Genomic DNA, 27,860 nt, shown 5'->3' with positions numbered 1-27,860 from the left:
GGAAACAACTAGAAAAATAATTAAACAACTATTTTAAATAGTAATTAAAAAATCAGTTCAATGGCGAAGTTGGGGTTTTGTCAAATATTTAGGAAAAGGGACTTTTAAAAAGTTACATTTTTCTGCCTAAAGCCTCTGGAGGCTAATCTGCATTTGCTCTCCTGCTTCTCCCAGTTTGGAATTAGCGTTTGAAGACTGGTGAGAACAAAGGCCTGGGTGTGGAGAGGTGGTTTTGTTCCCTTGACAGTGTCATCAGTGGGGTAGGACCTAGGAACTGGATTAACCTCAAAGAGCTCTCTTCTTTCACAGGTAAATATTAGCTGACACCTCGGCATGACTGTCGTGGAGCAGCATAGAGGGAGATGCATACAGTGAAGTGAAAAGGCATAGAGTGGAGTAGTGTTAGAGTGAAGTAGGTGGTTCTAAAGTGGTGTAGAGTGTCGTGGAGTGGCACAGAGTGTTATGGAATAGGGTAGAGAGAAGTAGTGTGTTGTGGAGTGAGTAGAGTAGAGTAGTGTGTTGTACAGTTGTGTGGAGTAGTGAGAGTTATTAGAGTGGATGGATTGGCGTACAGTGGAGTAGAGTGTCGTGGAGTGTCATGAGTGGAGTAGTGTTGAGTAGGGTAGAGTGGAGTGGCTTCGAGTGGAGTAGAAAGAGGTAGTGTGTCAGAGTAGACTGGAGCAAAGTGATCTACGCAGAACGCCGTGGAGTAGTGTGTCAGAGTGGTATAAGTGGAGGAGAGTGGTATAAAGTGGAGGAGAGTGGCATAGAGTGGAGTAGAATGTCAGAGTAGAGGCGTAGAGTGGAGTAAAGTGTCAGAGTGGAGTGGTGTAGAGTGGAGTAAAGTGTCAGAATGGAGTAGAGTGTTACGTCAGAGTGTTGTTTCGTACAGTGTCATGGCGCAGAGTGGAAGATGTGTCGTAGAGTGCAGTGGCGTGTCGTAGAGGGGATAGGAGTGTTGTAAAGTTGAAGAGTGTCATGGAGCGACATGTCGTAGAGAGGTGTGGAGGGGCATAGAGGGGAGTAGAGTGTAGGGGATTAGAGTGTACTGGAGTGGCGTAGTGTGGAGTATGCATGGTGTGGTAGCAAACAAACATTACATACAATACATTTTCAATTGAAAAGACCATTAGATTTGAACACACAGTTTTACTGATAAAACTATAAAGTGCACAAACTATAATACGTGGAAATGGCATCACCTAGTGTACGGATTTGTTGATTGTATTAAAATATTTGTTTCTACCACACTTCAAAATTTCTTAAACATGTACTTCATTTGTGTTTTCCCATTTCGGATGTATTCTGAAAGATCTTCACAGTTCATTTACAAACACCAATTTTGTTTTTGTGTGCTAGAAAAAAACCTTTTCTTTCATAGCCCCAGTAGGACTGTCACCTAAAGCCTCTCACTTTAGAACGAAAAGTAAACACCAAGCTCCCTTGGAAGACAGTGTCTGAAATGACCTCCGTCATTGAATGCACAGCAAATATGATGAGAAAAAAACAAAACGTAAAGGCCTGTTTACAAAAAGCAAGTATTTGTGGAAGAATACAAGGGACGATGGTAAATCGGCTATGCTCCACGGGAGAGCCTAACTAAAGATGGACAGCCTAAAACAAATAAAGCCAGCAAATAGAAAGCCAGAAAATGTAAGTTACAAACCACAAAGCCAATATAAGCAACTGATGGAATGTGTTCCCAGGGAAGCTTTTTGAATGTCCCCAAGATGTCTTTAGCAAACCAGACAGATGCACTGTCTGGTAGGCTTCAACCTAAAATCAGACCTCAGCAACATCCACAAGTGCATTTTGGTCAGACATGCAAGAACAACCAGAGACAAGGACAAAGTCAGAAAGCAGACACATTTGGAGATTTTAAATGTAATTTAATGCAAGTGCCACATGAAAGAGAAACCTGAGGACCAGTCAGCACCGAACTACACATTTAAAAACAAACACCCTGTTCCTGAGAAGAGGACTGAGTTAGCCCTCCAGGGTGCACCAGAACATTCAGAGAACAGTTTGCAGTCAGGATGAAATGTAGGGACTCCCGTGAGAAGCAGGTGTAGTATGGCGAGAGCCACATTTATATGAGGCCCCAGAGACTTTAGCCATACATCACCACTTTCCATCCACATAAGCCCTCCATCCTATGTGCCATTCAGTTTTCAGATCAGTCTTTCATAGTGGTCCGCTCTAGTTAATGTAGGACTCCACAGTTTGGCTGCTCCTTGAAATCATGTAAGGTGGTATCAGATTAGTCAGCTGATGAGGGTCAGTGTGGGACAGAAAAGTTTGCGTTGCCAGCAGCATCCATCAATAACTCATTGTAGAGTGGCATTATAACTTCTTGCAGCACAAATAAAAGTTCAGTTAGATCCAATGCATTTATTTCTTTTGGAGGTTGAAGAAGGGTTGGGATTAGAACACAACATTTGTTTGCTCACATTCCCCTCCCATATCTTGCACAGGTAATTAAACGTCATTGTCTGCTTAACTCAACACTTGTAATAGCACTCTCCCGAATACTCGATTCAAGCATATCCCGCAACACACACACGCGCACCTTGCATTTTTATCTAAAATGGTTCCTACTAGCCTCAATTGTGTTTATATTCCATAAACTGAAAAAGTGCAACCAACAACAAAAAAGGAAATGTATTTGGAGCAAGCTCCACCAGGATGACATTCAGAAAGGACAAGGAACGGACTCAAATAGACCTTGCACAGTGTTACTATCTCAGATTCCTGCACAGTTAGTATCTATTTCGGTCCTGTATCTGGACAGGTCAACCCAGGGTCAAACTGGCCTATCAATGGGACCCCCGCCCTGGTCAGTATTTGCAAAGCGCACACCCAGACCAGCTTCTCCATTTGGGATGCACACGGGTTCCACCAACATTGATCAATTGAGGTCCTTTGCTTTGACTAATCTATCCAGGGCCATTAAAAAGATGGGTCTTTACAGAAACCTTAATCCGACGGCTCATCTAGCGCTACATTAGGATACATAGAACTCCCATTCTTGAAGCATTTTCTGCACAGCCTCACCAGCACGGGTCTATCCAGGTTTTTCCACCAGAGAGTTTTTCCCCATGCTGCAAGAAGGCATGTTTATTAAGGCCCACTGGAGATGTAAGCAGCCCCTTCTAAGGCAGGTCTATACAAAACCCCACCAGGGCAGGTCTATTCAGAATATCCCACTGAATGTAAGGGCAGGTTTGTATACAGAACCAGACAGGCGGAGGTTTATACACACAACCCCACAGGGGCATTCGCCCCCCTGTCCTCTTCCCCTGCCACCATCTTCTTTCTGCCCCCGCCCCCGCCAGGGCAGACGTATACACACAGCCCCACCGGGCCAGGTCCATGCAAAACGTCTATACACAATATTCCATCTGTGCAGTTTGTATACACAGGCTTACCGGGGCAGGTCTATACACACTACCTCACCGGGGCAATATGTACACACCAGCCGACCAGGGCAGGTTTGTGAACAAAACCCAAATGGGACAGGTTTGTACACATAACACCACAGGGGCAGGTCTATAAGCCACCCCCCACCACCACTAGGGCAATACTATACACACCACCACAAGTGGGGCAGGTCTATATATACAACCCCACCGGGGTAAGTACATCAAGGCTTCTCCGGAAAGTTCTAACCAAGCTCCTCCAGGAACAGTCCATCCAGCTTCCACCTCCACCCCCAGAAACGTGTTATTCATGCCCCTCCAGTAAAGTTGCATCCAAGCACCTTCGGGCAGGTCTTTCCAAGCCCCTCTGCAAGGCTCATCCAAGCCACGGTAGGACAGGTCCATCCAACATTTCCCCTCCCCAAGAGAAGGTCTATCAAAGCCCCACCAGGAAAGGTTTAATTCCACCATCTCTAACCATCCACCTGGCATCAATCTACTGAGTGTCCCACAAGAGTGGGTCTACCCAGCGCACCATCTGGCTACTTCTTTTTACTTAGGGCCCCTCATGGGTCACACAGGGAGGGCCAAGTGTCAACAAAGTTCTCATCTTTTACATTGTGCCGCATAACATGATAAATAAATACATAAAAAATAAAGTGTGTAAAAACATTCCCGAAAAACAGTCAGAGAATTTATACAACCATTTTCACATGTACTTGGCTGGTTAGCACTCAGCAGTTTGCTTTAAATATCTCCCTAGGACGTAAACTGCTACAGTGAGCAAATAATGAATGGGAAAAAATATATCCACTGTGAAGTGCAGTTGAAAAGATAAAGTTATCATGATGTACAGACCACTTACTGCCCTGTAGAAAGAAACCATCAGACACAACAGGTTCATACGTAGTGTGACTGGGGAACTACCATTCTTGTTTCTCACCTTCAAGAATTTCTCAAAGGTAAAGTGCAAAGTAAAGCCACAGTATAAAAGTGGTGGCACTTTAGACATGACCTTATAGATCAGAAGTTTTTAAATAGGTTTACTAATGGCACCTGCATTTCACACCTTGATTAGTCCCTGAACCCAAGGCCTACGTGAGCTTTTGCAGCATTTGTAGCACTCTCAGATGAGCAGCCATCTGGGTGTGGTGGTGGTGGTGGGGGGGAAGGGGGAGGGGGTTGGATATCATGCCAAACGCCCATTTTTATTTGTGGGTCATCTCTACACCCTCCCATCCAGGGACCAGACCATATGTGACTTAAACAAGAAACCATCATACGTAGAAGGACCAGTTAAAAAACATCTCTTGTACAGGCGGACACTAGCTTGACTGAGGCAATGTAATCTTTTGTGAATGGGTTGGTCATTTTTACATTCTAGCTGGTATTGCTATTTTTAAATTCCTCATTAATAGTTCAGATTCACAATGCTGAGACATCAATGGACTTGAAGACTGTTGGGTGGCAACAAACACAACTTAATTGGGTGGTTGCTCACCCCTGATGCCTACCCCTGGTATGGTGCACAGACCTTGGTACTGACATTATGTCACAAGTATCTCTTTCCTGTAATGAACTGCAGGGTAAGGTCAATGACATGACACAGGCCTAACCCCTGAAACTGGAGCCTGGCCCAGGGAGAAGTAGGGTGCTCAGCCATTAACCTGAGATATTCAAGAACACGCTCCTGACCCATCTACTGTGGACCAGCCTCTGTCTCCAGCATTACAAAGCAAACTTTTGTCTCGGATACTGTGGCCACAGGCCCTGATATTGGCTCACTGTATATGTCTAGTCCCTATGGTCGCTGACTGATGCAGACCACCCGGGGGACCAGAGAAGAGACCAGATCCACACAGCACAGAAAAAGCTGTGAGTCAAGAACAGCCTGTCGAATGGCTGGTTCCGGTTAATCCCACATTCCAGGACTGGGAGAGGGTGACTGGAGACAAACAGAGAAGAACTTTGTCTGGTGGATTTCCTGCTCTTCAATCTTTAAAACTGTATAGCCATTCTCTTGTAGGCGTGCACCAAGAACTCGCTATTTCCTTCCTTTGAATGATACATTTTAAAGGAATGATGCACGCATAAACTTCATTCCAGAGCTACAAGATAATTCTTTAGAGAGGCCTTCTATGATTGGGCACAGCAAACCACACGGAGTATAGGGTGGGGGTTCAGTGGCAAATCTCAAGGGGAGGGAATAAAAAAAAAAAAGAAAAAAAAAAAAAAAAAAGAAGAACTTGCCTCTTCCCGTCACCTCGCTCCTCTTTTGGTGTCCCAGTGAATGCTGGGACACCAAAAGCACAGGCTCCCCAGCAATCCTGGTGCTGCTCTCATGCTTATCCTAACATGAAAGCAGCAACAGGATTGTCTGAGCGACTTGGTCTGCCGTTCAGACACTGCGTGGGAGTCTGTGGAGTTTCTCCATCACAGCTGTGTAACACAGCTGGGTTGGAGAAACCGAAGTGCGGATGTATTTTCGGCCGGCCTGAGACAGACGGCCAAACACACATGCGCACTTAGTGCACAGATTCCACTCCCCGCCCCTCCCTTAACACACTGCCAGCTGAGCCAGCAGCTGAAAGACCGATAAAGAAATATTGTTTTATTTTTCAGCTCCTGGCTTAGCCACGGGAGATGCTCCTTTGCCATTGCGAAGGAGAAGCCCCCGTGGGGCCGAGACTTAGCCAAAACGTTTTCTTTACGAAGTAGTGCCTATATGTAGAGCATACTCTACGGCTTACAAAACAAGACAAATACGATTAAAGTTTTGACAAACCATGAATAACAGCCCAAAATAAGCTCTTTGGGAGGTTTTGTTTGCCCTGCAACTTCAACTGAAAAAAAAATCACCAAATTTGTTTATGGTATTTTCTTCCACCTTTGAGGAAACACATGGTTTAGTGGGAAAGTCGCCCTCATTTTAAGTTCTCTTGAGGAAAAGATAAAAATGTGCAATGTCTGTTCACACTGCGAGCGACCTAATTTCAGAAAAGGCATGTGAGAGCAGGGTGATCACTTTGGCACAGCACTGCATAATCCTTGCAAGAGACCTGTTGCACGCAGTTTTGGTTGCACCAGTGGTTGAGATTGAGAATAGAGCTCAAGGCGACACAACTGCTAATGCCACTTCTCCTGTGGATTCAGTAAGTGCCACTCGACAAGCAGCAATCAGTCCTGTCCCAGGCCATGATGAAAAAGTGCAGTCTTCACATTTCAGGGTCATTCATTCGTCATCTCTTCCTCACTTAGAAGCTAAGCTCCAGGAAGAAACTGGTCGCAATACAAAGGACACCGACGGATGGCCATGACTGGCTCGAACGCAGTACACAAAGTTACAATCTGTGAGGTGGAACCAGTGCTCCAGTGACTGGCACCTACAGTAACCCCTCGGCGGTCCAACTGTAGAGTGCTCCTCCCAGGTGCATGGGCCACCCAGCACCGACTTCATGATTAATGATTTTAAAAAAAAGATTAAAATAAAGTCTGAGTGCAGGAGCAGCAGCTCCTGCTTCCACCACTGGCTGCCTCACAGCAATTCCAGTCTGGGACCATCTCAGTAGAGTCTGTTGGGCATTAAGTGCACACTTGTGTCTGCGCCCACTTTGGGTCAGATCAGTCTGGGTACCTCTTGTGTGGGCAAAGAGCCATTCATCTCAGCTGGGTGTTCTGTACCCAGGTACCCCAGAAGAATCTCGCTGCGTCTACGAGAGAGCTGCATGATGTCCAAAGCCAGCGACTGCACTGTGGTATATCTCACCTTATCGAGGTCAAACATGTCCTTCAAGTACTGGATGATCTGGTGCTGTGAAAGAAGAGAGGACAACATGTCAGAAAATCTCTCTGTCTGGCTTCCAAAGAGAATTCTTAGATTAGAAATGCTAAACCAGCCAGACACAAAAGATGAATATGTAACTTTAATAGGAAAGGCTAGGACTGGGCACAATGTAGTCTGCGCTTACCCCAGGCCAGAGTTTGCTCTTTCTAGGTGCCCAACAGAAATGAATGCACCGGGAACATCTGCAATGAACATCCAAAGTGTTGCGCCCTACTGCATAACACTGCCCCCTTGTGTCCAGATGCACCCTACTGCGCAGCACCACCCATTACGCAGCACCACCCATTACACAGCACCACCCAATGCTGGTACAGAATAAATTAGGGGAAGAAGACTATCTCTCACATGATGCATTATTATCAAAGTTGTTAGAATCCCCACAGTGGAGCAAGGGTACCTGTGCGCTAATGCAAGTAAGAAATGCCCTCCTTCTCCTTGGGCAGTAAAAGATGGTCATAATTGGGATGCCATGAGTCTCCAACACCAACGGGCCGCAGAGCCACTGCACTTCTACACCAATAACAGCATGTATGCCCTCCTAGTCAGTAAAGTCAAATCTTACTTTGAAGAACGAACAGATCTCCAATAGGTGCTGTTTTGGTCCCAAAAAACCAAAGGCCAGGACGGGGCTGACATGCTCCGATACGGAGTAAAAATGAGAAATAAAACCATCAGGAACCTGCAAAAGAGGAAAGAAGTTAACTTATTACGGAAGACCATCCCACAGCCAGCACAAATCACATATCTGGCCATATCATGACTGTCTTAGATGGTTTGATCTGGACCAATGTTCTTCTGGGACCTTTTGACATCACACTGGCTGTGTCCCAGAGGGCGTGCAAATATCAGCCCAATAAACAAATAACAATGACTGACCTCAATGCTAGGCTTGCTGAGGAGAACCTTTGTTTTCTGAATGCCTCAATCCTCTTCAACTCCATGTCCATGGGGACATCTGTCTTGACTTCAAGTGAAGGCAACTGTAGGTCTAGAACCTCAGCTGCTCTTCGAATTACCATAGCAGCGGAAGCACTCTTCCGTAGTGAGCCTAAGAGGAGAATTCAACCTTGTATCAGGAAGTATCAAGCCCACTGGCCTCCCGTACATCCATGTAAAGATCATCATCATCATAAAAAAGGGGTGGGGGGAGTTTGAAGCATCATCCTCACACCCACCATCATCCTCTCTGAGTGGTGGCAAGCACTGGTCACAGTCAAAAAGAAGAGTTGAGCCTCAGAGCACAGGGCCACAATTGGATTGAATGGGGGCCGGGTGTGGCACAGCAGAGTCAGAGCAAAACCTTGGTCGGGGTCCAGCCCATGCTGGTTTAGGGTCTGACATCGGAGTCAGAATAGGATTCTCCTCAGACGTCGATGAAGGAGGGATCAATGTGGGACACTGAGCCAGGGTGGAAGTCTGCATTCTGTTGTTAGATGAGCAAACACAAGGTTTACTTGCCAGGACGTCTTACAGGCCTGGCACAAGTTACCACTGTCTCCCTCCCCCCGCTTCTTCAAAGCAGATCTCTATGCTTTTTAGCACAAAAAAGGCTCTAGCCCAGGAGGTTCCTAGGTCAGTTCAACTTACCATAAGAAGTCGTCTTTTCGCTTTCAAAACCGACCAGCAGGCTGTGGCCAGGGCCTGTAACAAACCAAAAGAAATAGGTTAGGGCCGCTCTGAAAAGGCCCAGTTGGTACGTCTCATTTACACCATCAACTGTCAATTCATGATTCCTCACACTGTGGTTTATGAGCACGGCCAGGCTTTGCTCATTCAGTGATAAGACACGCCAAAGACAACTATCCTAATTGAAAACCCACGGTTTGAGAAGACTGCTAGACTACGGATGCCCTCTTTGATTCCATGCAAACAAACATTAACCTTTAACACATCAAAAACCCCTAACCTCCAGTTACATTTGTTTAGAAAAATCCTTCTCATACCCTAGTGTTCACATCTTATCAAACTGACAAGCGCACTAATCCTTTTAAGACTGGATTACTACAAAGCTCTCTGTGCTGGTCTCCAAAAATCCCAAATCCATAAACTTCAAAGAATTCAAAAGCAAGCCCAAGAACATCCTTTAACCTCAAAGTATGTGCTCATGTCACCCACCTGGAAATGTCTTCCCTGTACAGCCAAGGATAAAATCCAGTGTACTCTATCATGCAAAAAGCACTAAACGGAAAAGACCCCCTATCTGCCGTCAAAACCTGTTACATTACCTGTATTTTTATAGTGCACCCGTCCTGGATGGTCTGGAGTCGTTTCATGAGTAGGTTGTTTATTCCTCTGTATAGGATGTTCCAGTACTCGCATCTACTGGGGATAAGGGTTTAGGTGGCCATTTTGCTGGAGTTGAATGGTAGCCACTTGATCTTCTTGAGCATCTTCAGGGTATCAAAACAGGAAGATGCAACTGTATTACCTTGAGCATGCATGTCCCTTGCTATAAATGGAAAATGTCACTTACCCAGTGTACATCTGTTCGTGGCATGAGACGCTGCAGATTCACATGCTGTGCATATCCCGCCATCTAGTGTTGGGCTTGGAGTGTTACAAGTTGTTTTTCTTTGAAGAAGTCTTTTCGAGTCAAGAGATCGAGGGACTCCTCCCCTTTTGGCTCCATTGCGCATGGGCGTCGACTCCATGTTAGATTGTTTTCCCCGCAGAGGGTGAGGTAGGAGTTGTGTATATAGTAATAGTGCCCATGCAAAGCAGTAAGTATGTATGTACATAATGTGTCTAAAAGTGATATATATATTTACAAGTTTATTTTTATCAACTTATAACGGCTACAGGCTCCCGGGGAGGTGGGAGGGCGCATGTGAATCTGCAGTGTCTCATGCCACGAACAGATGTACACTGGGTAAGTGACATTTTCCGTTCGATGGCATGTGTATCTGCAGATACACATGCTGTGCATAGACTAGTAAGCAGTTATCTCCCCAAAAGCGGTGGTCTAGCCTGTAGGAGTTGAAGTTGTTTGAAATAATGTTCGTAGTACAGCTTGACCCACTGTAGCTTGTTGTGTTGTTAACACATCCACACAGTAATGTTTAGTGAATGTATGAGGCGTAGACCATATGGCTGCCTTACAGATTTCTGTCATTGGTATATTTCCTAGAAAGGCCATGGTGGCACCTTTCTTTCTAGTGGAGTGCGCCTTTGGTGTAATAGGCAGTTGTCTCTTTGCTTTAACATAACAGGTTTGAATACACTTAACTATTAATCTGGCAGTGCCTTGTTTGGATATTGGATTTCCTGCATGAGGTTTTTGAAAAGGTACAAACAATTGTTTTGTTTTGCGAAATTGTTTGGTTCTATCAATGTAATACATTAGTGCTCTTTTTATGTCTAATGTATGTAATGCTCTTTCAGCTACAAAGTCTGGTTCTGGAAAAAAGACTGGGAGTTCCACTGTTTGATTTAAGTGGAAGGGTGATATAACTTTTGGTAAAAATTTGGGATTTGTGCGTAGAACCACTTTGTTTGTGTATTTGTATAAAGGGTTCCTGTATGGTAAAGGCTTGTATTTCACTTACTCTTCTAAGAGATGTGATCGCTATTAGGAAGGCTACTTTCCATGTTAAGTATTGCATCTCACAAGAGTGCATGGGTTCAAATGGTGGACCCATGAGTCGTGTTAATACAATATTGAGGTTCCATGAAGGAACTGGTGGTGTTCTTGGGGGAATGATCCTTTTTAGACCCTCCATAAATGCTTTTATGACTGGGATTCTAAATAGTGATGTTGAACGTGTAATTTGCAGATAGGCAGAAATTGCTGTCAGATGTATTTTAATGGATGAAAAAGCTAACTTAGACTTTTGTAAGTGTAGTAAGTAGCTTACAATGTTTTTCGTGGATGCGTGTAATGGTTGAATTTGATTATTATGACAGTAATAAACAAATCGTTTCCATTTATTTGCGTAGCAATGTCTTGCAGTAGGTTTCCTAGCCTGTTTGATGACCTCCATACATTCTTGTGTAAGGTCTAGATGTCCAAATTCTAAGACTTCAGGAGCCAGATTGCTAGATTGAGCGATGCTGGATTCGGGTGTCTGATCTGTTGTTTGTGTTGAGTTAACAGATATGGTCTGTTTGGTAGCTTGATATGAGGCACTACTGACAGGTCTAGTAGTGTTGTGTACCAAGGTTGTCGTGCCCAAGTTAGTGCTATTAGTATTAGTTTGAGTTTGTTTTGACTCAGTTTGTTTACTAGATACGGAAGGAGTGGGAGAGGGGGAAAAGCGTAAGCAAATATCCCTGACCAACTCATCCATAACGCATTGTCCTTGGAGTGAGGGTGTGGGTACCTGGATGCGAAGTTTTGGCATTTTGCGTATTCTTTTGTTGCAAATAGGTCTATTTGCGGTGTTCCCCAGTTTTGGAAGTAGGTTTGTAGTATCTGGGGATGAATTTCCCATTCGTGGATCTGTTGGTGATCTCGACTGAGATTGTCGGCTAACTGGTTTTGAATTCCTGGGATGTATTGCGCTATTAGACAAATGTGATTGTGATTCGCCCAATGCCAAATCTTTTGTGCTAAGAGACACAGCTGTGATGAGTGTGTCCCTCCCTGCTTGTTTAGATAATACATTGTTGTCATGTTGTCTGTTTTGACAAGAATGTGTTTGTGGGCTATTAGTGGTTGACATGCTTTCAATGCTAGAAACACTGCTAGTAGTTCTAGTTGATTTATATGAAGTTGTTTTTGCTGAGTGTCCCATTGTCCCTGGATGTTGTGTTGGTCGAGATGTGCTCCCCACCCTACCATGGAAGCATCTGTTGTGATCACGTATTGAGGCACTGGGTCTTGGAAAGGTCGCCCTTGGTTTAAATTTATAGGATTCCACCATTGAAGCGAGGTGTGTGTTTGGCGGTCTATCAACACTAGATCTTGAAGTTGACCCTGTGCTTGTGTCCATTGTGTTGCTAGGCACTGCTGTAAGGGCCGCATGTGTAATCTTGCGTTTGGGACAATGGCTATGTGTAAGGAAATGCCTCCTTGGCATGGTTGCCCCCTGACTTTTTGCCTTTGCTGATGCTATGTTTACAATTGAAAGTGTGCTGAGGCCTGCTAACCAGGCCCCAGCACCAGTGTTCTTTCCCTAACCTGTACTTTTGTATCCACAATTGGCAGACCCTGGCATCCAGATAAGTCCCTTGTAACTGGTACTTCTAGTACCAAGGGCCCTGATGCCAAGGAAGGTCTCTAAGGGCTGCAGCATGTCTTATGCCACCCTGGAGACCTCTCATTCAGCACAGACACACTGCTTGCCAGCTTGTGTGTGCTAGTGAGGACAAAACGAGTAAGTCGACATGGCACTCCCCTCAGGGTGCCATGCCAGCCTCTCACTGCCTATGCAGTATAGGTAAGACACCCCTCTAGCAGGCCTTACAGCCCTAAGGCAGGGTGCACTATACCATAGGTGAGGGTACCAGTGCATGAGCATGGTACCCCTACAGTGTCTAAACAAAACCTTAGACATTGTAAGTGCAGGGTAGCCATAAGAGTATATGGTCTGGGAGTCTGTCAAACACGAACTCCACAGCACCATAATGGCTACACTGAAAACTGGGAAGTTTGGTATCAAACTTCTCAGCACAATAAATGCACACTGATGCCAGTGTACAGTTTATTGTAAAATACACCACAGAGGGCACCTTAGAGGTGCCCCCTGAAACTTAACCGACTGTCTGTGTAGGCTGACTAGTTCCAGCAGCCTGCCACACCAGAGACATGTTGCTGGCCCCATGGGGAGAGTGCCTTTGTCACTCTGAGGCCAGTAACAAAGCCTGCACTGGGTGGAGATGCTAACACCTCCCCCAGGCAGGAGCTGTAACACCTGGCGGTGAGCCTCAAAGGCTCACCCCTTTGTCACAGCCCAGCAGGGCACTCCAGCTTAGTGGAGTTGCCCGCCCCCTCCGGCCACGGCCCCCACTTTTGGCGGCAAGGCTGGAGGGAACAAAGAAAGCAACAAGGAGGAGTCACTGGCCAGTCAGGACAGCCCCTAAGGTGTCCTGAGCTGAGGTGACTCTGACTTTTAGAAATCCTCCATCTTGCAGATGGAGGATTCCCCCAATAGGGTTAGGATTGTGACCCCCTCCCTTTGGGAGGAGGCACAAAGAGGGTGTACCCACCCTCAGGGCTAGTAGCCATTGGCTACTAACCCCCCAGACCTAAACACGCCCTTAAATTTAGTATTTAAGGGCTACCCTGAACCCTAGAAAATTAGATTCCTGCAACTACAAGAAGAAGGACTGCCTAGCTGAAAAACCCCTGCAGAGGAAGACCAGAAGACGACAACTGCCTTGGCTCCAGAAACTCACCGGCCTGTCTCCTGCCTTCCAAAGATCCTGCTCCAGCGACGCCTTCCAAAGGGACCAGCGACCTCGACATCCTCTGAGGACTGCCCCTGCTTCGAAAAGACAAGAAACTCCCGAGGACAGCGGACCTGCTCCAAGAAAAGCTGCAACTTTGTTTCCAGCAGCTTTAAAGAACCCTGCAAGCTCCCCGCAAGAAGCGTGAGACTTGCAACACTGCACCCGGCGACCCCGACTCGGCTGGTGGCGATCCAACACCTCAGGAGGGACCCCAGGACTACTCTAAGACTGTGAGTACAAAAACCTGTCCCCCCTGAGCCCCCACAGCGCCGCCTGCAGAGGGAATCCCGAGGCTTCCCCTGACCGCGACTCTTTGAATCCCAAGTCCCGACACCTGGGAGAGACCCTGCACCCGCAGCCCCCAGGACCTGAAGGACCGGACTTTCACTGGAGGAGTGACCCCCAGGAGTCCCTCTCCCTTGACCAAGTGGAGGTTTCCCCGAGGAACCCCCCCCTTGCCTGCCTGCAGCGCTGAAGAGATCCCGAGATCTCTCATAGACTAACATTGCGAACCCGACGCTTGTTTCTACACTGCACCCGGCCGCCCCCGCGCTGCTGAGGGTGAAATTTCTGTGTGGGCTTGTGTCCCCCCCGGTGCCCTACAAAACCCCCCTGGTCTGCCCTCCGAAGACGCGGGTACTTACCTGCAAGCAGACCGGAACCGGGGCACCCCCTTCTCTCCATTCTAGCCTATGTGTTTTGGGCACCACTTTGAACTCTGCACCTGACCGGCCCTGAGCTGCTGGTGCGGTGACTTTGGGGTTGCTCTGAACCCCCAACGGTGGGCTACCTTGGACCAAGAACTAAGCCCTGTAAGTGTCTTACTTACCTGGTTAACCTAACATATACTTACCTCCCCTAGGAACTGTGAAAATTGCACTAAGTGTCCACTTTTAAAACAGCTATTTGTGAATGACTTGAAAAGTATACATGCAATTTCGATGATTTGAAGTTCCTAAAGTACTTACCTGCAATACCTTTCGAATGAGATATTACATGTAGAATTTGAACCTGTGGTTCTTAAAATAAACTAAGAAAAGATATTTTTCTATACAAAAACCTATTGGCTGGATTTGTCTCTGAGTGTGTGTACCTCATTTATTGTCTATGTGTATGTACAACAAATGCTTAACACTACTCCTTGGATAAGCCTACTGCTCGACCACACTACCACAAAATAGAGCATTAGTATTATCTCTTTTTGCCACTATCTTACCTCTAAGGGGAACCCTTGGACTCTGTGCATACTATTCCTTACTTTGAAATAGTGCATACAGAGCCAACTTCCTACATTGGTGGATCAGCGGTGGGGTACAAGACTTTGCATTTGCTGGACTACTCAGCCAATACCTGATCACACGACAAATTCCAAAATTGTCATTAGAAATTCATTTTTGCAATTTGAAATTTTTCTAAATTCTTAAAAGTCCTGCTAGGGCCTTGTGTGTTAAGTCCCTGTTTAGCATTGTCTTTTAGAGTTTAAAAGTTTGTTAAAAGTTTGAAATTAGATTCTAGAAACAGTTTTAGATTCTTTAAAAAATATTCCAACTCTTAGCAGAATAATGTCTGATACAGAGATGCAGGTGGTGGAACTCGACACCACACCTTACCTCCATCTTAAGATGAGGGAGCTAAGGTCTCTCTGTAATATAAAGAAAATAACCATTGGCTCCAGACCTACCAAAATTCAGCTCCAGGAGCTGTTGGCAGAGTTTGAAAAAGCCAACCCCTCTGATGATGACCTCACAGAGGAAGAAATTAGTGACTTGGAGGCCAATGTCCCTCCTCCAGTCCTAAATAGGGAGAACAGGACCCCTCAAGTCCTGTCTCCAAATGTGTTAGTCAGAAATAGTGAGTCCCTCACAGGAGGGTCCCACATTTCTGAAATCACTGAGGATGCTCTCAGTGAAGATGACCTCCTGTTAGCCAGGATGGCCAGAAGATTGGCTTTAGAGAGACAGCTCCTAGCCATAGAAAGGGAAAGACAAGAGATGGGCCTAGGACCCATCAATGGTGGCAGCAATATAAATAGGGTCAGAGATTCTCCTGACATGTTAAAAATCCCCAAAGGGATTGTGACAAAATATGAAGATGGTGATGACATCACCAAATGGTTCACAGCTTTTGAGAGGGCTTGTGTAACCAGAAAAGTGAACAGATCTCACTGGGGTGCTCTCCTTTGGGAAATGTTCACTGGAAAGTGTAGGGATAGACTCCTCACACTCTCTGGAAAAGATGCAGAATCTTATGACCTCATGAAGGGTACCCTGATTGAGGGCTTTGGATTCTCCACTGAGGAGTACAGGATTAGGTTCAGGGGGGCTCAAAAATCCTCGAGCCAGACCTGGGTTGACTTTGTTGACTACTCAGTGAAAACACTAGATGGTTGGATTCAAGGCAGTGGTGTAAGTAATTATGATGGGCTGTACAATTTATTTGTGAAAGAACACCTATTGAGTAATTGTTTCAATGATAAACTGCATCAGCATCTGGTAGACCTAGGACCAATTTCTCCCCAAGAATTGGGAAAGAAGGCGGACCATTGGGTCAAGACAAGGGTGTCCAAGACTTCAACAGGGGGTGACCAAAAGAAAGGGGTCACAAAGACTCCCCAGGGGAAGGGTGATGAGACAACCAAAACTAAAAATAGTAAAGAGTCTTCTACAGGCCCCCAAAAACCTGCACAGGAGGGTGGGCCCAGAGCCTCTTCACAAAACAATGGGTACAAGGGTAAAAACTTTGATCCCAAAAAGGCCTGGTGTCATAGCTGTAAACAGCATGGACACCAAACTGGAGACAAGGCCTGTCCCAAGAAAGGTTCCACTCCAAACTCCCATCCAGGTAACACTGGTATGGCTAGTCTCCAAGTGGGATCAACAGTGTGCCCAGAGCAAATCAGGGTCCACACTGAAGCTACTCTAGTTTCTGAGGGTGGGGTGGATTTAGCCACACTAGCTGTCTGGCCGCCTAACATGCAAAAATACAGACAGCAACTCTTAATTAATGGGACTAGAATAGAGGGCCTGAGGGATACAGGTGCCAGTGTCACCATGGTGACAGAGAAACTGGTTTCCCCTGGCCAATACCTGACTGGAAAAACTTACACAGTCGCCAACGCTGACAATCAGAGAAAAGTACATCCCATGGCAATGGTTACTTTAGAATGGGGAGGGGTCAATGGCCTGAAACAGGTGGTGGTCTCCTCAAATATCCCAGTGGACTGTCTGCTTGGAAATGACCTGGAGTCCTCAGCATGGGCTGAGGTAGAACTAAAAACCCATGCAGCAATGCTGGGTATCCCTGAACTGGTGTGTGTGAAAACAAGAGCACAATGCAAGGCACAGGGTGAAAAAGTAGAGCTGGAGTCTGGAAAAATGGCCCAGCCTACCAAGAGAACAGGAAAGTCAGTTGGGAAACCAACTGCAACACAGCAAAAGAAAGGGAACCTCTCTTCTCAGGAAGAAGTTCTGCCCTCTGAGGGAACTGAGCCTTTGGAGCTTGAACCTTATCAGGTTGAGCTCTTAGGCCCAGGGGGACCCTCAAGGGAGGAGCTGTGTAAGGGACAAGAAACCTGTCCCTCTCTTGAAGGCCTTAGGCAGCAAGCTGCTGAAGAGTCCAAAGGCAAGAAAAATGGAACACATAGGGTCTATTGGGAAGATGGACTCCTGTACACTGAGGCCAGAGACCCCAAACCTGGTGCCACTAGGAGAGTGGTAGTGCCTCAGCTGTTCAGGAAGTTCATCCTAACATTGGCCCATGACATTCCCCTTGCTGGACATTTGGGACAAACCAAGACGTGGGAGAGGTTAGTCAACCACTTCTACTGGCCCAATATGTCCAACATGGTTAAGGAGTTTTGCCTCTCCTGCCCCACCTGTCAAGCCAGTGGTAAGACAGGTGGGCATCCAAAGGCCCCCCTCATTCCACTTCCAGTGGTGGGGGTTCCCTTTGAAAGAGTGGGTGTGGACATAGTTGGTCCACTAGAACCTCCCACAGCCTCAGGAAATATGTATATCCTGGTAGTAGTGGATCATGCTACCAGGTATCCTGAAGCTATTCCCCTTAGGTCGACTACTGCCCCTGCAGTAGCCAAGGCCCTCATTGGTATCTTTACCAGAGTGGGTTTCCCTAAGGAGGTGGTGTCTGACAGAGGTACCAACTTCATGTCAGCATACCTAAAGCACATGTGGAATGAGTGTGGAGTGACTTATAAATTCACTACACCATACCATCCACAAACTAATGGCTTGGTTGAGAGATTCAACAAGACATTAAAAGGCATGATCATGGGGCTCCCAGAAAAACTCAAAAGGAGATGGGATGTCCTCTTGCCATGTCTGCTTTTCGCTTACAGAGAGGTGCCACAGAAGGGAGTAGGATTCTCACCCTTTGAACTTCTGTTTGGGCATCCTGTAAGGGGACCACTTGCTCTTGTTAAAGAAGGCTGGGAGAGACCTCTCCATGAGCCTAAACAAGACATAGTGGACTATGTACTTGGCCTTCGCTCTAGAATGGCAGAGTACATGGAAAAGGCAACCAAAAACCTTGAGGCCAGCCAACAGCTCCAGAAGTTTTGGTATGACCAAAAGGCTGCACTGGTTGAGTTCCAACCAGGGCAGAAAGTCTGGGTTCTGGAGCCTGTGGCTCCCAGGGCACTCCAGGACAAATGGAGTGGCCCTTACCCAGTGCTAGAAAGGAAGAGTCAGGTCACCTACCTGGTGGACCTGGGCACAAGCAGGAGCCCCAAGAGGGTGATCCATGTGAACCGCCTTAAGCTCTTCCATGACAGGGCTGATGTGAATCTGTTGATGGTAACAGATGAGGATCAGGAGGCAGAGAGTGAACCTCTCCCTGATCTTCTGTCATCAGACCCAAAAGATGGCACAGTAGATGGAGTGATCTACTCAGACACCCTCTCTGGCCAACAGCAAGCTGATTGTAGGAGAGTCCTACAACAGTTTCCTGAACTCTTCTCCTTAACCCCTGGTCAGACACACCTGTGTACCCATGATGTGGACACAGGAGACAGCATGCCTGTCAAAAACAAAATCTTTAGACAGTCTGACCATGTTAAGGAAAGCATCAAGGTGGAAGTCCACAAGATGCTGGGATTGGGAGTAATTGAGCGCTCTGACAGCCCCTGGGCTAGCCCAGTGGTCTTAGTCCCCAAACCTCACACCAAAGATGGAAAGAAAGAGATGAGGTTTTGTGTGGACTACAGAGGGCTCAATTCTGTCACCAAGACAGATGCTCATCCAATTCCAAGAGCTGATGAGCTCATAGACAAATTAGGTGCTGCCAAATTCTTAAGTACCTTTGACTTGACAGCAGGGTACTGGCAAATAAAAATGGCACCTGGAGCAAAAGAGAAAACAGCATTCTCCACACCTGATGGGCATTATCAGTTTACTGTTATGCCCTTTGGTTTAAAGAATGCCCCTGCCACCTTCCAAAGGTTGGTGAATCAAGTCCTTGCTGGCTTGGAGTCCTTTAGCACAGCTTATCTTGATGATATTGCTGTCTTTAGCTCCACCTGGCAGGATCACCTGGTCCACCTGAAGAAGGTTTTGAAGGCTCTGCAATCTGCAGGCCTCTCTATCAAGGCATCCAAATGCCAGATAGGGCAGGGAACTGTGGTTTACTTGGGCCACCTTGTAGGTGGAGGCCAAGTTCAGCCACTCCAACCCAAGATCCAGACTATTCTGGACTGGGTAGCTCCAAAAACCCAGACTCAAGTCAGGGCATTCCTTGGCTTGACTGGGTATTACAGGAGGTTTGTGAAGGGATATGGATCCATTGTGACAGCCCTCACTGAACTCACCTCCAAGAAAATGCCCAAGAAAGTGAACTGGACTGTGGAATGCCAACAGGCCTTTGACACCCTGAAACAAGCAATGTGCTCAGCACCAGTTCTAAAAGCTCCAGATTATTCTAAGCAGTTCATTGTGCAGACTGATGCCTCTGAACATGGGATAGGGGCAGTTTTGTCCCAAACAAATGATGATGGCCTTGACCAGCCTGTTGCTTTCATTAGCAGGAGGTTACTCCCCAGGGAGCAGCGTTGGAGTGCCATTGAGAGGGAGGCCTTTGCTGTGGTTTGGTCCCTGAAGAAGCTGAGACCATACCTCTTTGGGACTCACTTCCTAGTTCAAACTGACCACAGACCTCTCAAATGGCTGATGCAAATGAAAGGTGAAAATCCTAAACTGTTGAGGTGGTCCATCTCCCTACAGGGAATGGACTTTATAGTGGAACACAGACCTGGGACTGCCCATGCCAATGCAGATGGCCTTTCCAGGTTCTTCCACTTAGAAAATGAAGACTCTCTTGGGAAAGGTTAGTCTCATCCTCTTTCGTTTGGGGGGGGGTTGTGTAAGGAAATGCCTCCTTGGCATGGTTGCCCCCTGACTTTTTGCCTTTGCTGATGCTATGTTTACAATTGAAAGTGTGCTGAGGCCTGCTAACCAGGCCCCAGCACCAGTGTTCTTTCCCTAACCTGTACTTTTGTATCCACAATTGGCAGACCCTGGCATCCAGATAAGTCCCTTGTAACTGGTACTTCTAGTACCAAGGGCCCTGATGCCAAGGAAGGTCTCTAAGGGCTGCAGCATGTCTTATGCCACCCTGGAGACCTCTCACTCAGCACAGACACACTGCTTGCCAGCTTGTGTGTGCTAGTGAGGACAAAACGAGTAAGTCGACATGGCACTCCCCTCAGGGTGCCATGCCAGCCTCTCACTGCCTATGCAGTATAGGTGAGACACCCCTCTAGCAGGCCTTACAGCCCTAAGGCAGGGTGCACTATACCATAGGTGAGGGTACCAGTGCATGAGCATGGTACCCCTACAGTGTCTAAACAAAACCTTAGACATTGTAAGTGCAGGGTAGCCATAAGAGTATATGGTCTGGGAGTCTGTCAAACACGAACTCCACAGCACCATAATGGCTACACTGAAAACTGGGAAGTTTGGTATCAAACTTCTCAGCACAATAAATGCACACTGATGCCAGTGTACAGTTTATTGTAAAATACACCACAGAGGGCACCTTAGAGGTGCCCCCTGAAACTTAACCGACTGTCTGTGTAGGCTGACTAGTTCCAGCAGCCTGCCACACCAGAGACATGTTGCTGGCCCCATGGGGAGAGTGCCTTTGTCACTCTGAGGCCAGTAACAAAGCCTGCACTGGGTGGAGATGCTAACACCTCCCCCAGGCAGGAGCTGTAACACCTGGCGGTGAGCCTCAAAGGCTCACCCCTTTGTCACAGCCCAGCAGGGCACTCCAGCTTAGTGGAGTTGCCCGCCCCCTCCGGCCACGGCCCCCACTTTTGGCGGCAAGGCTGGAGGGAACAAAGAAAGCAACAAGGAGGAGTCACTGGCCAGTCAGGACAGCCCCTAAGGTGTCCTGAGCTGAGGTGACTCTGACTTTTAGAAATCCTCCATCTTGCAGATGGAGGATTCCCCCAATAGGGTTAGGATTGTGACCCCCTCCCTTTGGGAGGAGGCACAAAGAGGGTGTACCCACCCTCAGGGCTAGTAGCCATTGGCTACTAACCCCCCAGACCTAAACACGCCCTTAAATTTAGTATTTAAGGGCTACCCTGAACCCTAGAAAATTAGATTCCTGCAACTACAAGAAGAAGGACTGCCTAGCTGAAAAACCCCTGCAGAGGAAGACCAGAAGACGACAACTGCCTTGGCTCCAGAAACTCACCGGCCTGTCTCCTGCCTTCCAAAGATCCTGCTCCAGCGACGCCTTCCAAAGGGACCAGCGACCTCGACATCCTCTGACGACTGCCCCTGCTTCGAAAAGACAAGAAACTCCCGAGGACAGCGGACCTGCTCCAAGAAAAGCTGCAACTTTGTTTCCAGCAGCTTTAAAGAACCCTGCAAGCTCCCCGCAAGAAGCGTGAGACTTGCAACACTGCACCCGGCGACCCCGACTCGGCTGGTGGCGATCCAACACCTCAGGAGGGACCCAAGGACTACTCTAAGACTGTGAGTACAAAAACCTGTCCCCCCTGAGCCCCCACAGCGCCGCCTGCAGAGGGAATCCCGAGGCTTCCCCTGACCGCGACTCTTTGAATCCCAAGTCCCGACACCTGGGAGAGACCCTGCACCCGCAGCCCCCAGGACCTGAAGGACCGGACTTTCACTGGAGGAGTGACCCCCAGGAGTCCCTCTCCCTTGACCAAGTGGAGGTTTCCCCGAGGAACCCCCCCTTGCCTGCCTGCAGCGCTGAAGAGATCCCGAGATCTCTCATAGACTAACATTGCGAACCCGACGCTTGTTTCTACACTGCACCCGGCCGCCCCCGCGCTGCTGAGGGTGAAATTTCTGTGTGGGCTTGTGTCCCCCCCGGTGCCCTACAAAACCCCCCTGGTCTGCCCTCCGAAGACGCGGGTACTTACCTGCAAGCAGACCGGAACCGGGGCACCCCCTTCTCTCCATTCTAGCCTATGTGTTTTGGGCACCACTTTGAACTCTGCACCTGACCGGCCCTGAGCTGCTGGTGCGGTGACTTTGGGGTTGCTCTGAACCCCCAACGGTGGGCTACCTTGGACCAAGAACTAAGCCCTGTAAGTGTCTTACTTACCTGGTTAACCTAACATATACTTACCTCCCCTAGGAACTGTGAAAATTGCACTAAGTGTCCACTTTTAAAACAGCTATTTGTGAATGACTTGAAAAGTATACATGCAATTTTGATGATTTGAAGTTCCTAAAGTACTTACCTGCAATACCTTTCGAATGAGATATTACATGTAGAATTTGAACCTGTGGTTCTTAAAATAAACTAAGAAAAGATATTTTTCTATACAAAAACCTATTGGCTGGATTTGTCTCTGAGTGTGTGTACCTCATTTATTGTCTATGTGTATGTACAACAAATGCTTAACACTACTCCTTGGATAAGCCTACTGCTCGACCACACTACCACAAAATAGAGCATTAGTATTATCTCTTTTTGCCACTATCTTACCTCTAAGGGGAACCCTTGGACTCTGTGCATACTATTCCTTACTTTGAAATAGTGCATACAGAGCCAACTTCCTACACTATGCATGAAGACATCAGGCCTAGAAGTTTCATCACTAATTTTACTTGATATTGTTGGTTTGGGTGCATGCTTTGTATTACGTTTTGGAATGCTTGTACCCTTTGTGGACTTGGAGTGGCAATCCCTTTTGTTATGTTGATTGTTGCTTCTAAGTATTGTTGTATTTGACACAGTCGTAAGTGTGATTTTAGGTAGTTTATTGAGAACCCTAGTTTGTGAAGGGTTTCTATGACGTATTTTGTGTGTTGAAGACACTGTTTCTGAGTGCTGGTTTTTATTAACCAATCGTCTAGATACGGGAATACGTGTATGCTCTGTCTTCTGATATGTGCGGCTACTACTGCAAGGCATTTTGTGAATACCCTTGGTGCTGTTGTTATCCCCAATGGTAATACTTTGAATTGGTAATGTACTCCTTGGATTACAAACCTTAAGTATTTCCTGTGTGAAGGATGTATGGGTATATGGAAGTAAGCATCCTTGAGATCTAATGTTGACATGTAGTCTTGTTGTTTGAGCAAGGGGATCATGTCTTGAAGTGTTACCATGTGAAAGTGATCTGATTTGATGTAAAGATTTAGTGTTCTGAGATCTAAGATGGGTCTCAGAGTTTTGTCTTTTTTTGGTATTAGAAAATACAGGGAATAAACACCTGTTCCTTTCTGATGGTTGGGTACCAGTTTTATTGCCTCTTTCTGTAACAACGCTTGGACTTCTAGTTGTAATAGTTCCAAGTGCTGTTTGGACATGTTGTGTGTTCTTGGAGGCACATTTGGTGGTAATTGTAGGAATTCTATGCAATAACCATGTTGGATAATGGCTAGGACCCACAAGTTTGTAGTTATTTCTTCTCAATTTTTGTAATAATCTGTGAGTCTCCCCCCCCACTGGTGTTGTGTTGGGGATTTGTGACATTTAGTTTGTGGGGTCTTTGGGCTTTGGAATTTCCCTCTGGTTTTAGGGAACTGTCTACCTCTATATTGTCCCCGAAAGCCTCCTCTTTGATACTGGCCCTGGTATGTGGGTCTGGCCTGTGAGGATGAGGGTTCTGTGCTTTGGGCTCGAAACCCCCCTCTAAAGTGTGGCTTCCTAAAGGTGCCTCTGCGGGGAGTAGAGCGCGCCCATGGCTTTGGCCGTGTCAGTGTCCTTCTTTAGCTTCTCTATAGCTGTATCCACCTCCGGCCCAAACAACTGTTGTTCATTAAAGGGCATATTAAGCACAGCCTGCTGGATCTCTGGCTTAAATCCGGAGGTGCATAGCCATGCGTGTCTCCGAATAGTGACCGCTGTGTTTACAGTTCTGGCGGCTGTGTCCGCTGCGTCCATCGCCAATCGTATCTGGTTGTTGGAGATACTTTGGCCCTCCTCCACCACTTGCTGTGCACGCTTTTGAAACTCCTTGGGAAGATGTTCAATAAAATGCTGCATTTCATCCCAATGAGCCCTGTCATATCTTGCCAATAAAGCCTGTGAATTGGCAATGCGTCATTGATTGGCTGCCTGTGCTGCAACTTTTTTCCCCGCTGCATCAAACTTTTGACTTTCTTTGTCGGGTGGTGGTGCATCCCCAGAAGTCTGTGAGTTTGCCCTTTTGCGGGCTGCGCCTACTACCAGTGAGTCAGGTGTTAGTTGTTGCGTGATGTACACAGGGTCCGTAGGGGGAGGCTTGTACTTTTCCACCCTAGGTCTAATGGCTCTGCATTTGACGGGTCTTGAAATACTTATTTTGCGTGTTTTAACATCCCTGGTAACATCGGCAGACTCTGGTACTGGCTGTGCGTTGATGACAAAGTATTGAATAAAAAGTCATCCTCAATAGGTTCAGCATGCAGTGCTACATTGTGAAAAGTAGCTGCTCTGGACACCACCTGCATGTAAGCAGTACTGTCTTCTGGTGGTGACAGTCTTGCCGGGTAGCAATCTGGACTATTGTCAGATACTGGTGCATCGTACAGATCCCATGCATCTGGGTCATCCTGGCTCATCCCTGTGTGCGTCGGAGATTGCATCATTGGGGGTGTTGCAATTGGTGACAGTTGCGGTGAGTGCTGTGGCGATAGTTGTGGCGAAAAACGTGGTGGAGTTTTTTCTTTAGCCACTTTTGCTTTTGGCTGTTTATCTGCTTCTTGGAAAGCAAGTTTCCTTTTCATTTTAATAGGGGGGAAGAGTTCTTATTTTCCCTGTGTCTTTCTGAATATGGAGCCTTCTTTGTGTATAGTCTGGCTCTCCCAGCTCTAATTCTTGTCCAAATTTATGGCCTTGAAGTTGTGATGAAAGGCCTTGTTCTTTGGAATAGGAGCTCTGTTCCGATGCTGGGTGTTTCAGCACCAAAACTTTTTCCGCAGTCTTTTTCGGCGCCAAAGCCACCTTTTTTGGTTTCGGGGTGCCGATCTCTCGGTGCCTACTTTGGTCGGAGCCGGTATCTCGGTATCGAGTTTGGTCGGAGCCAGTATCTCGGTGCAAGTATACTCTGTGCCGGCATCTCGACCGGAGTCGGATGTCTTCGACACGTGCGTGCCCTTTTTTGGTGCCGATGGTTGGTCACTGTGCTTACGGGTTAAGCCATGGCCTGCCGGCAGTGGCGTCCCCTGGGCTTTCATTCTTTTGCTGTGAGTTTTGGCCGGGGCAGTTTTACTCACGGTTTTCGCCGGCTGCTCACTTTCGGCCTCATCTGAGTCCGAATCCGGAATGGAGAAAGTCTCCTCTTCTTCAACGTCGTGGTGTTCTGATGGCGTAGATGCCATTTGAAGCCTTCAAGCTCTCCGGTCCCGTAGCGTCTTTTTCGACCGCAGGTATCCTCTTTGTGTTCGGGGGACAAACACAAATTACAGACCAAATGCTGGTCTGTGTAAGGATACTTATTGTGGCATTCGGGGCAGAAGCGGAATGGGGTCTCTTCCATGAGCCTTGAAGACGCACGCGGTCGGGCCGACCAGGGCCCGCCAGGGAATGGAAGCCCCGAAGGGCTGCTGGAGCTCTTCTTTTATTCAGTGTCGATCTGCTGTAACTAACCCGATACCGAACGCAAACAATACCGTCGAGTTTTCCGAGATTTAACTAACTTTCCGAACCGAAACACGGAGTGAAGAAGAACACGTCCGAACCCGATGGCGGAAAGAAAACAATCTAACATGGAGTCTGTAGGAAAGTACCATCTTGCCTGGCATGTTACCCCCATATTTCACTGTATATATGTTGTTTTAGTTGTATGTGTCACTGGGACCCTGCCAGCCAGGGCCCCAGTGCTCATAAGTGTGCCCTGTATGTGTTATCTGTGTTATGACTAACTGTCTCACTGAGGCTCTGCTATCCAGAACCTCAGTGGTTATGCTCTCTCATTCTCTTTCCAAATTGTCACTAACAGGCTAGTGACCAATTTCACCAATTTACATTGGCATACTGGAACACCCTTATAATTCCCTAGTATATGGTACTGAGGTACCCAGGGTATTGGGGTTCCAGGAGATCCCTATGGGCTGCAGCATTTCTTTTGCCACCCATAGGGAACTCTGACAATTCTTATACAGGCCTGCCACTGCAGCCTGAGTCAAATAACGTCCATGTTATTGCACAGCCATTTACCACTGCACTTAAGTAACTTATAAGTCACCTATATGTCTAACCTTTACCTGGTAATGGTTGGGTGCTAAGTTACTTAGTGTGTGGGCACCCTGGCACTAGCCAAGGTGCCCCCACATTGTTCAGGGCAAATTCCCCGGACTTTGTGAGTGCGGGGACACCATTACACGCGTGCACTATATACATAGGTCACTACCTATATGTAGCTTCACAATGGTAACTCCGAATATTGCCATGTAACATGTCTATGATCATGGAATTGCCCCCTCTATGCCATCCTGGCATAGTTGGCACGATCCCAGTGGTGTGTAGCACAGACCCTGGGACTGCCAAACTGCCTTTCCCGGGGTTTCACTGCAGCTGCTGCTGCCAACCCCTCAGACAGGCTTCTGCCCTCCTGGGGTCCAGCCAGGCCTGGCCCAGGATGGCAGAACAAAGGACTTCCTCTGAGAGAGGGTGTTACACCCTCTCCCTTTGGAAAATGGTGTGAAGGCAGGGGAGGAGTAGCCTCCCCCAGCCTCTGGAAATGCTTTCATGGGCACACATGGTGCCCATTTCTGCATAAGCCAGTCTACACCGGTTCAGGGACCCCTCAGCCCTGCTCTGGCGCGAAACTGGACAAAGGAGAGTGACCACTCCCTGACCTGCACCTCCCCTGGGAGGTGCCCAGAGCTCCTCCAGTGTGCTCCAGACCTCTGCCATCTTGGAAACAGAGGTGCTGCTGGCACACTGGACTGCTCTGAGTGGCCAGTGCCAGCAGGTGACGTCAGAGACTCCTTCGGATAGGCTCCTTCAGGTGTTGCTAGCCTATCCTCTCTCCTAGGTAGCCAAACCCTCTTTTCTGGCTATTTAGGGTCTCTGTCTCTGGGGATTCTTTAGATAACGAATGCAAGAGCTCATCCGAGTTCCTCTGCATCTCTCTCTTCACCTTCTGCCAAGGAATCGACTGCTGACCGCGCTGGAAGCCTGCAAAACTGCAACAAAGTAGCAAAGACGACTACTGCGACCTTGTAATGCTGATCCTGCCGCCTTCTCGACCGTTTTCCTGGTGGTGCATGCTGTGGGGGTAGTCTGCCTCCTCTCTGCACTAGAAGCTCCGAAGAAATCTCCCGTGGGTCGACGGAATCTTCCCCCTGCAACCGCAGGCACCAAAGAACTGCATCACCGGTCCTCTGGGTCTCTTCTCAGCACAACGAACGAGGTCCCTTGAACTCAGCAACTCTGTCCAGGTGACTCCCACAGTCCAGTGACTTTTCAGTCCAAGTTTGGTGGAGATAAGTCCTTGCCTCCCCACGCTAGACTGCATTGCTGGGAACCGCGTGTTTTGCAGCTACTACGGCTCCTGTGCACTTTTCCAGGATTTCCTTTGTGCACAGCCAAGCCTGGGTCCACGGCACTCTAACCTGCATTGCATGACCTCCTGAGTTGTCCTCCGGCGGCGTGGGACTCTCTTGTGCAACTTCGGGTGAGCACCGTTTCACTCCACTTCTTAGTGCCTGTTCCGGCACTTCTGCGGGTGCTGCTTGCTTCTGAGAGGGCTCCTTGTCTTGCTGGGCGCCCCCTCTGTC

General features: G+C 47.5%; 1 protein-coding gene across 4 annotated transcripts in view; it reads right to left on the bottom strand.

The window, feature by feature from the left end:
- Nucleotides 1–1,868: 1,868 nt before the first annotated feature.
- Nucleotides 1,869–27,860, bottom strand: part of MIGA2 (mitoguardin 2) — a 114,873-nt gene continuing 88,881 nt past the window's right edge. For 3 of the 4 annotated variants that reach the window (XM_069237041.1, XM_069237043.1, XM_069237044.1), the window contains exons 14-16: nt 8,851–8,904; nt 7,826–7,942; nt 1,869–7,230 (exon numbers count right to left, since the gene is read on the bottom strand). In XM_069237041.1, coding sequence (XP_069093142.1) covers nt 7,036–7,230; nt 7,826–7,942; nt 8,851–8,904 — 366 coding nt within the window. In that variant the 3' untranslated portion in view covers nt 1,869–7,035. Of the gene's footprint in view, nt 7,231–7,825; nt 7,943–8,157; nt 8,312–8,850; nt 8,905–27,860 lie in introns of those variants that run through there. The other variant, XM_069237045.1, reaches the window with a different exon arrangement.

This window comes from Pleurodeles waltl, chromosome 6 (assembly GCF_031143425.1).
Source record: "Pleurodeles waltl isolate 20211129_DDA chromosome 6, aPleWal1.hap1.20221129, whole genome shotgun sequence".
Taxonomy (NCBI): Eukaryota; Metazoa; Chordata; class Amphibia; order Caudata; family Salamandridae; genus Pleurodeles; species Pleurodeles waltl.
Note: the sequence above shows the minus strand (reverse complement) of the source record. Positions and strands in the feature narration are given on the sequence as shown.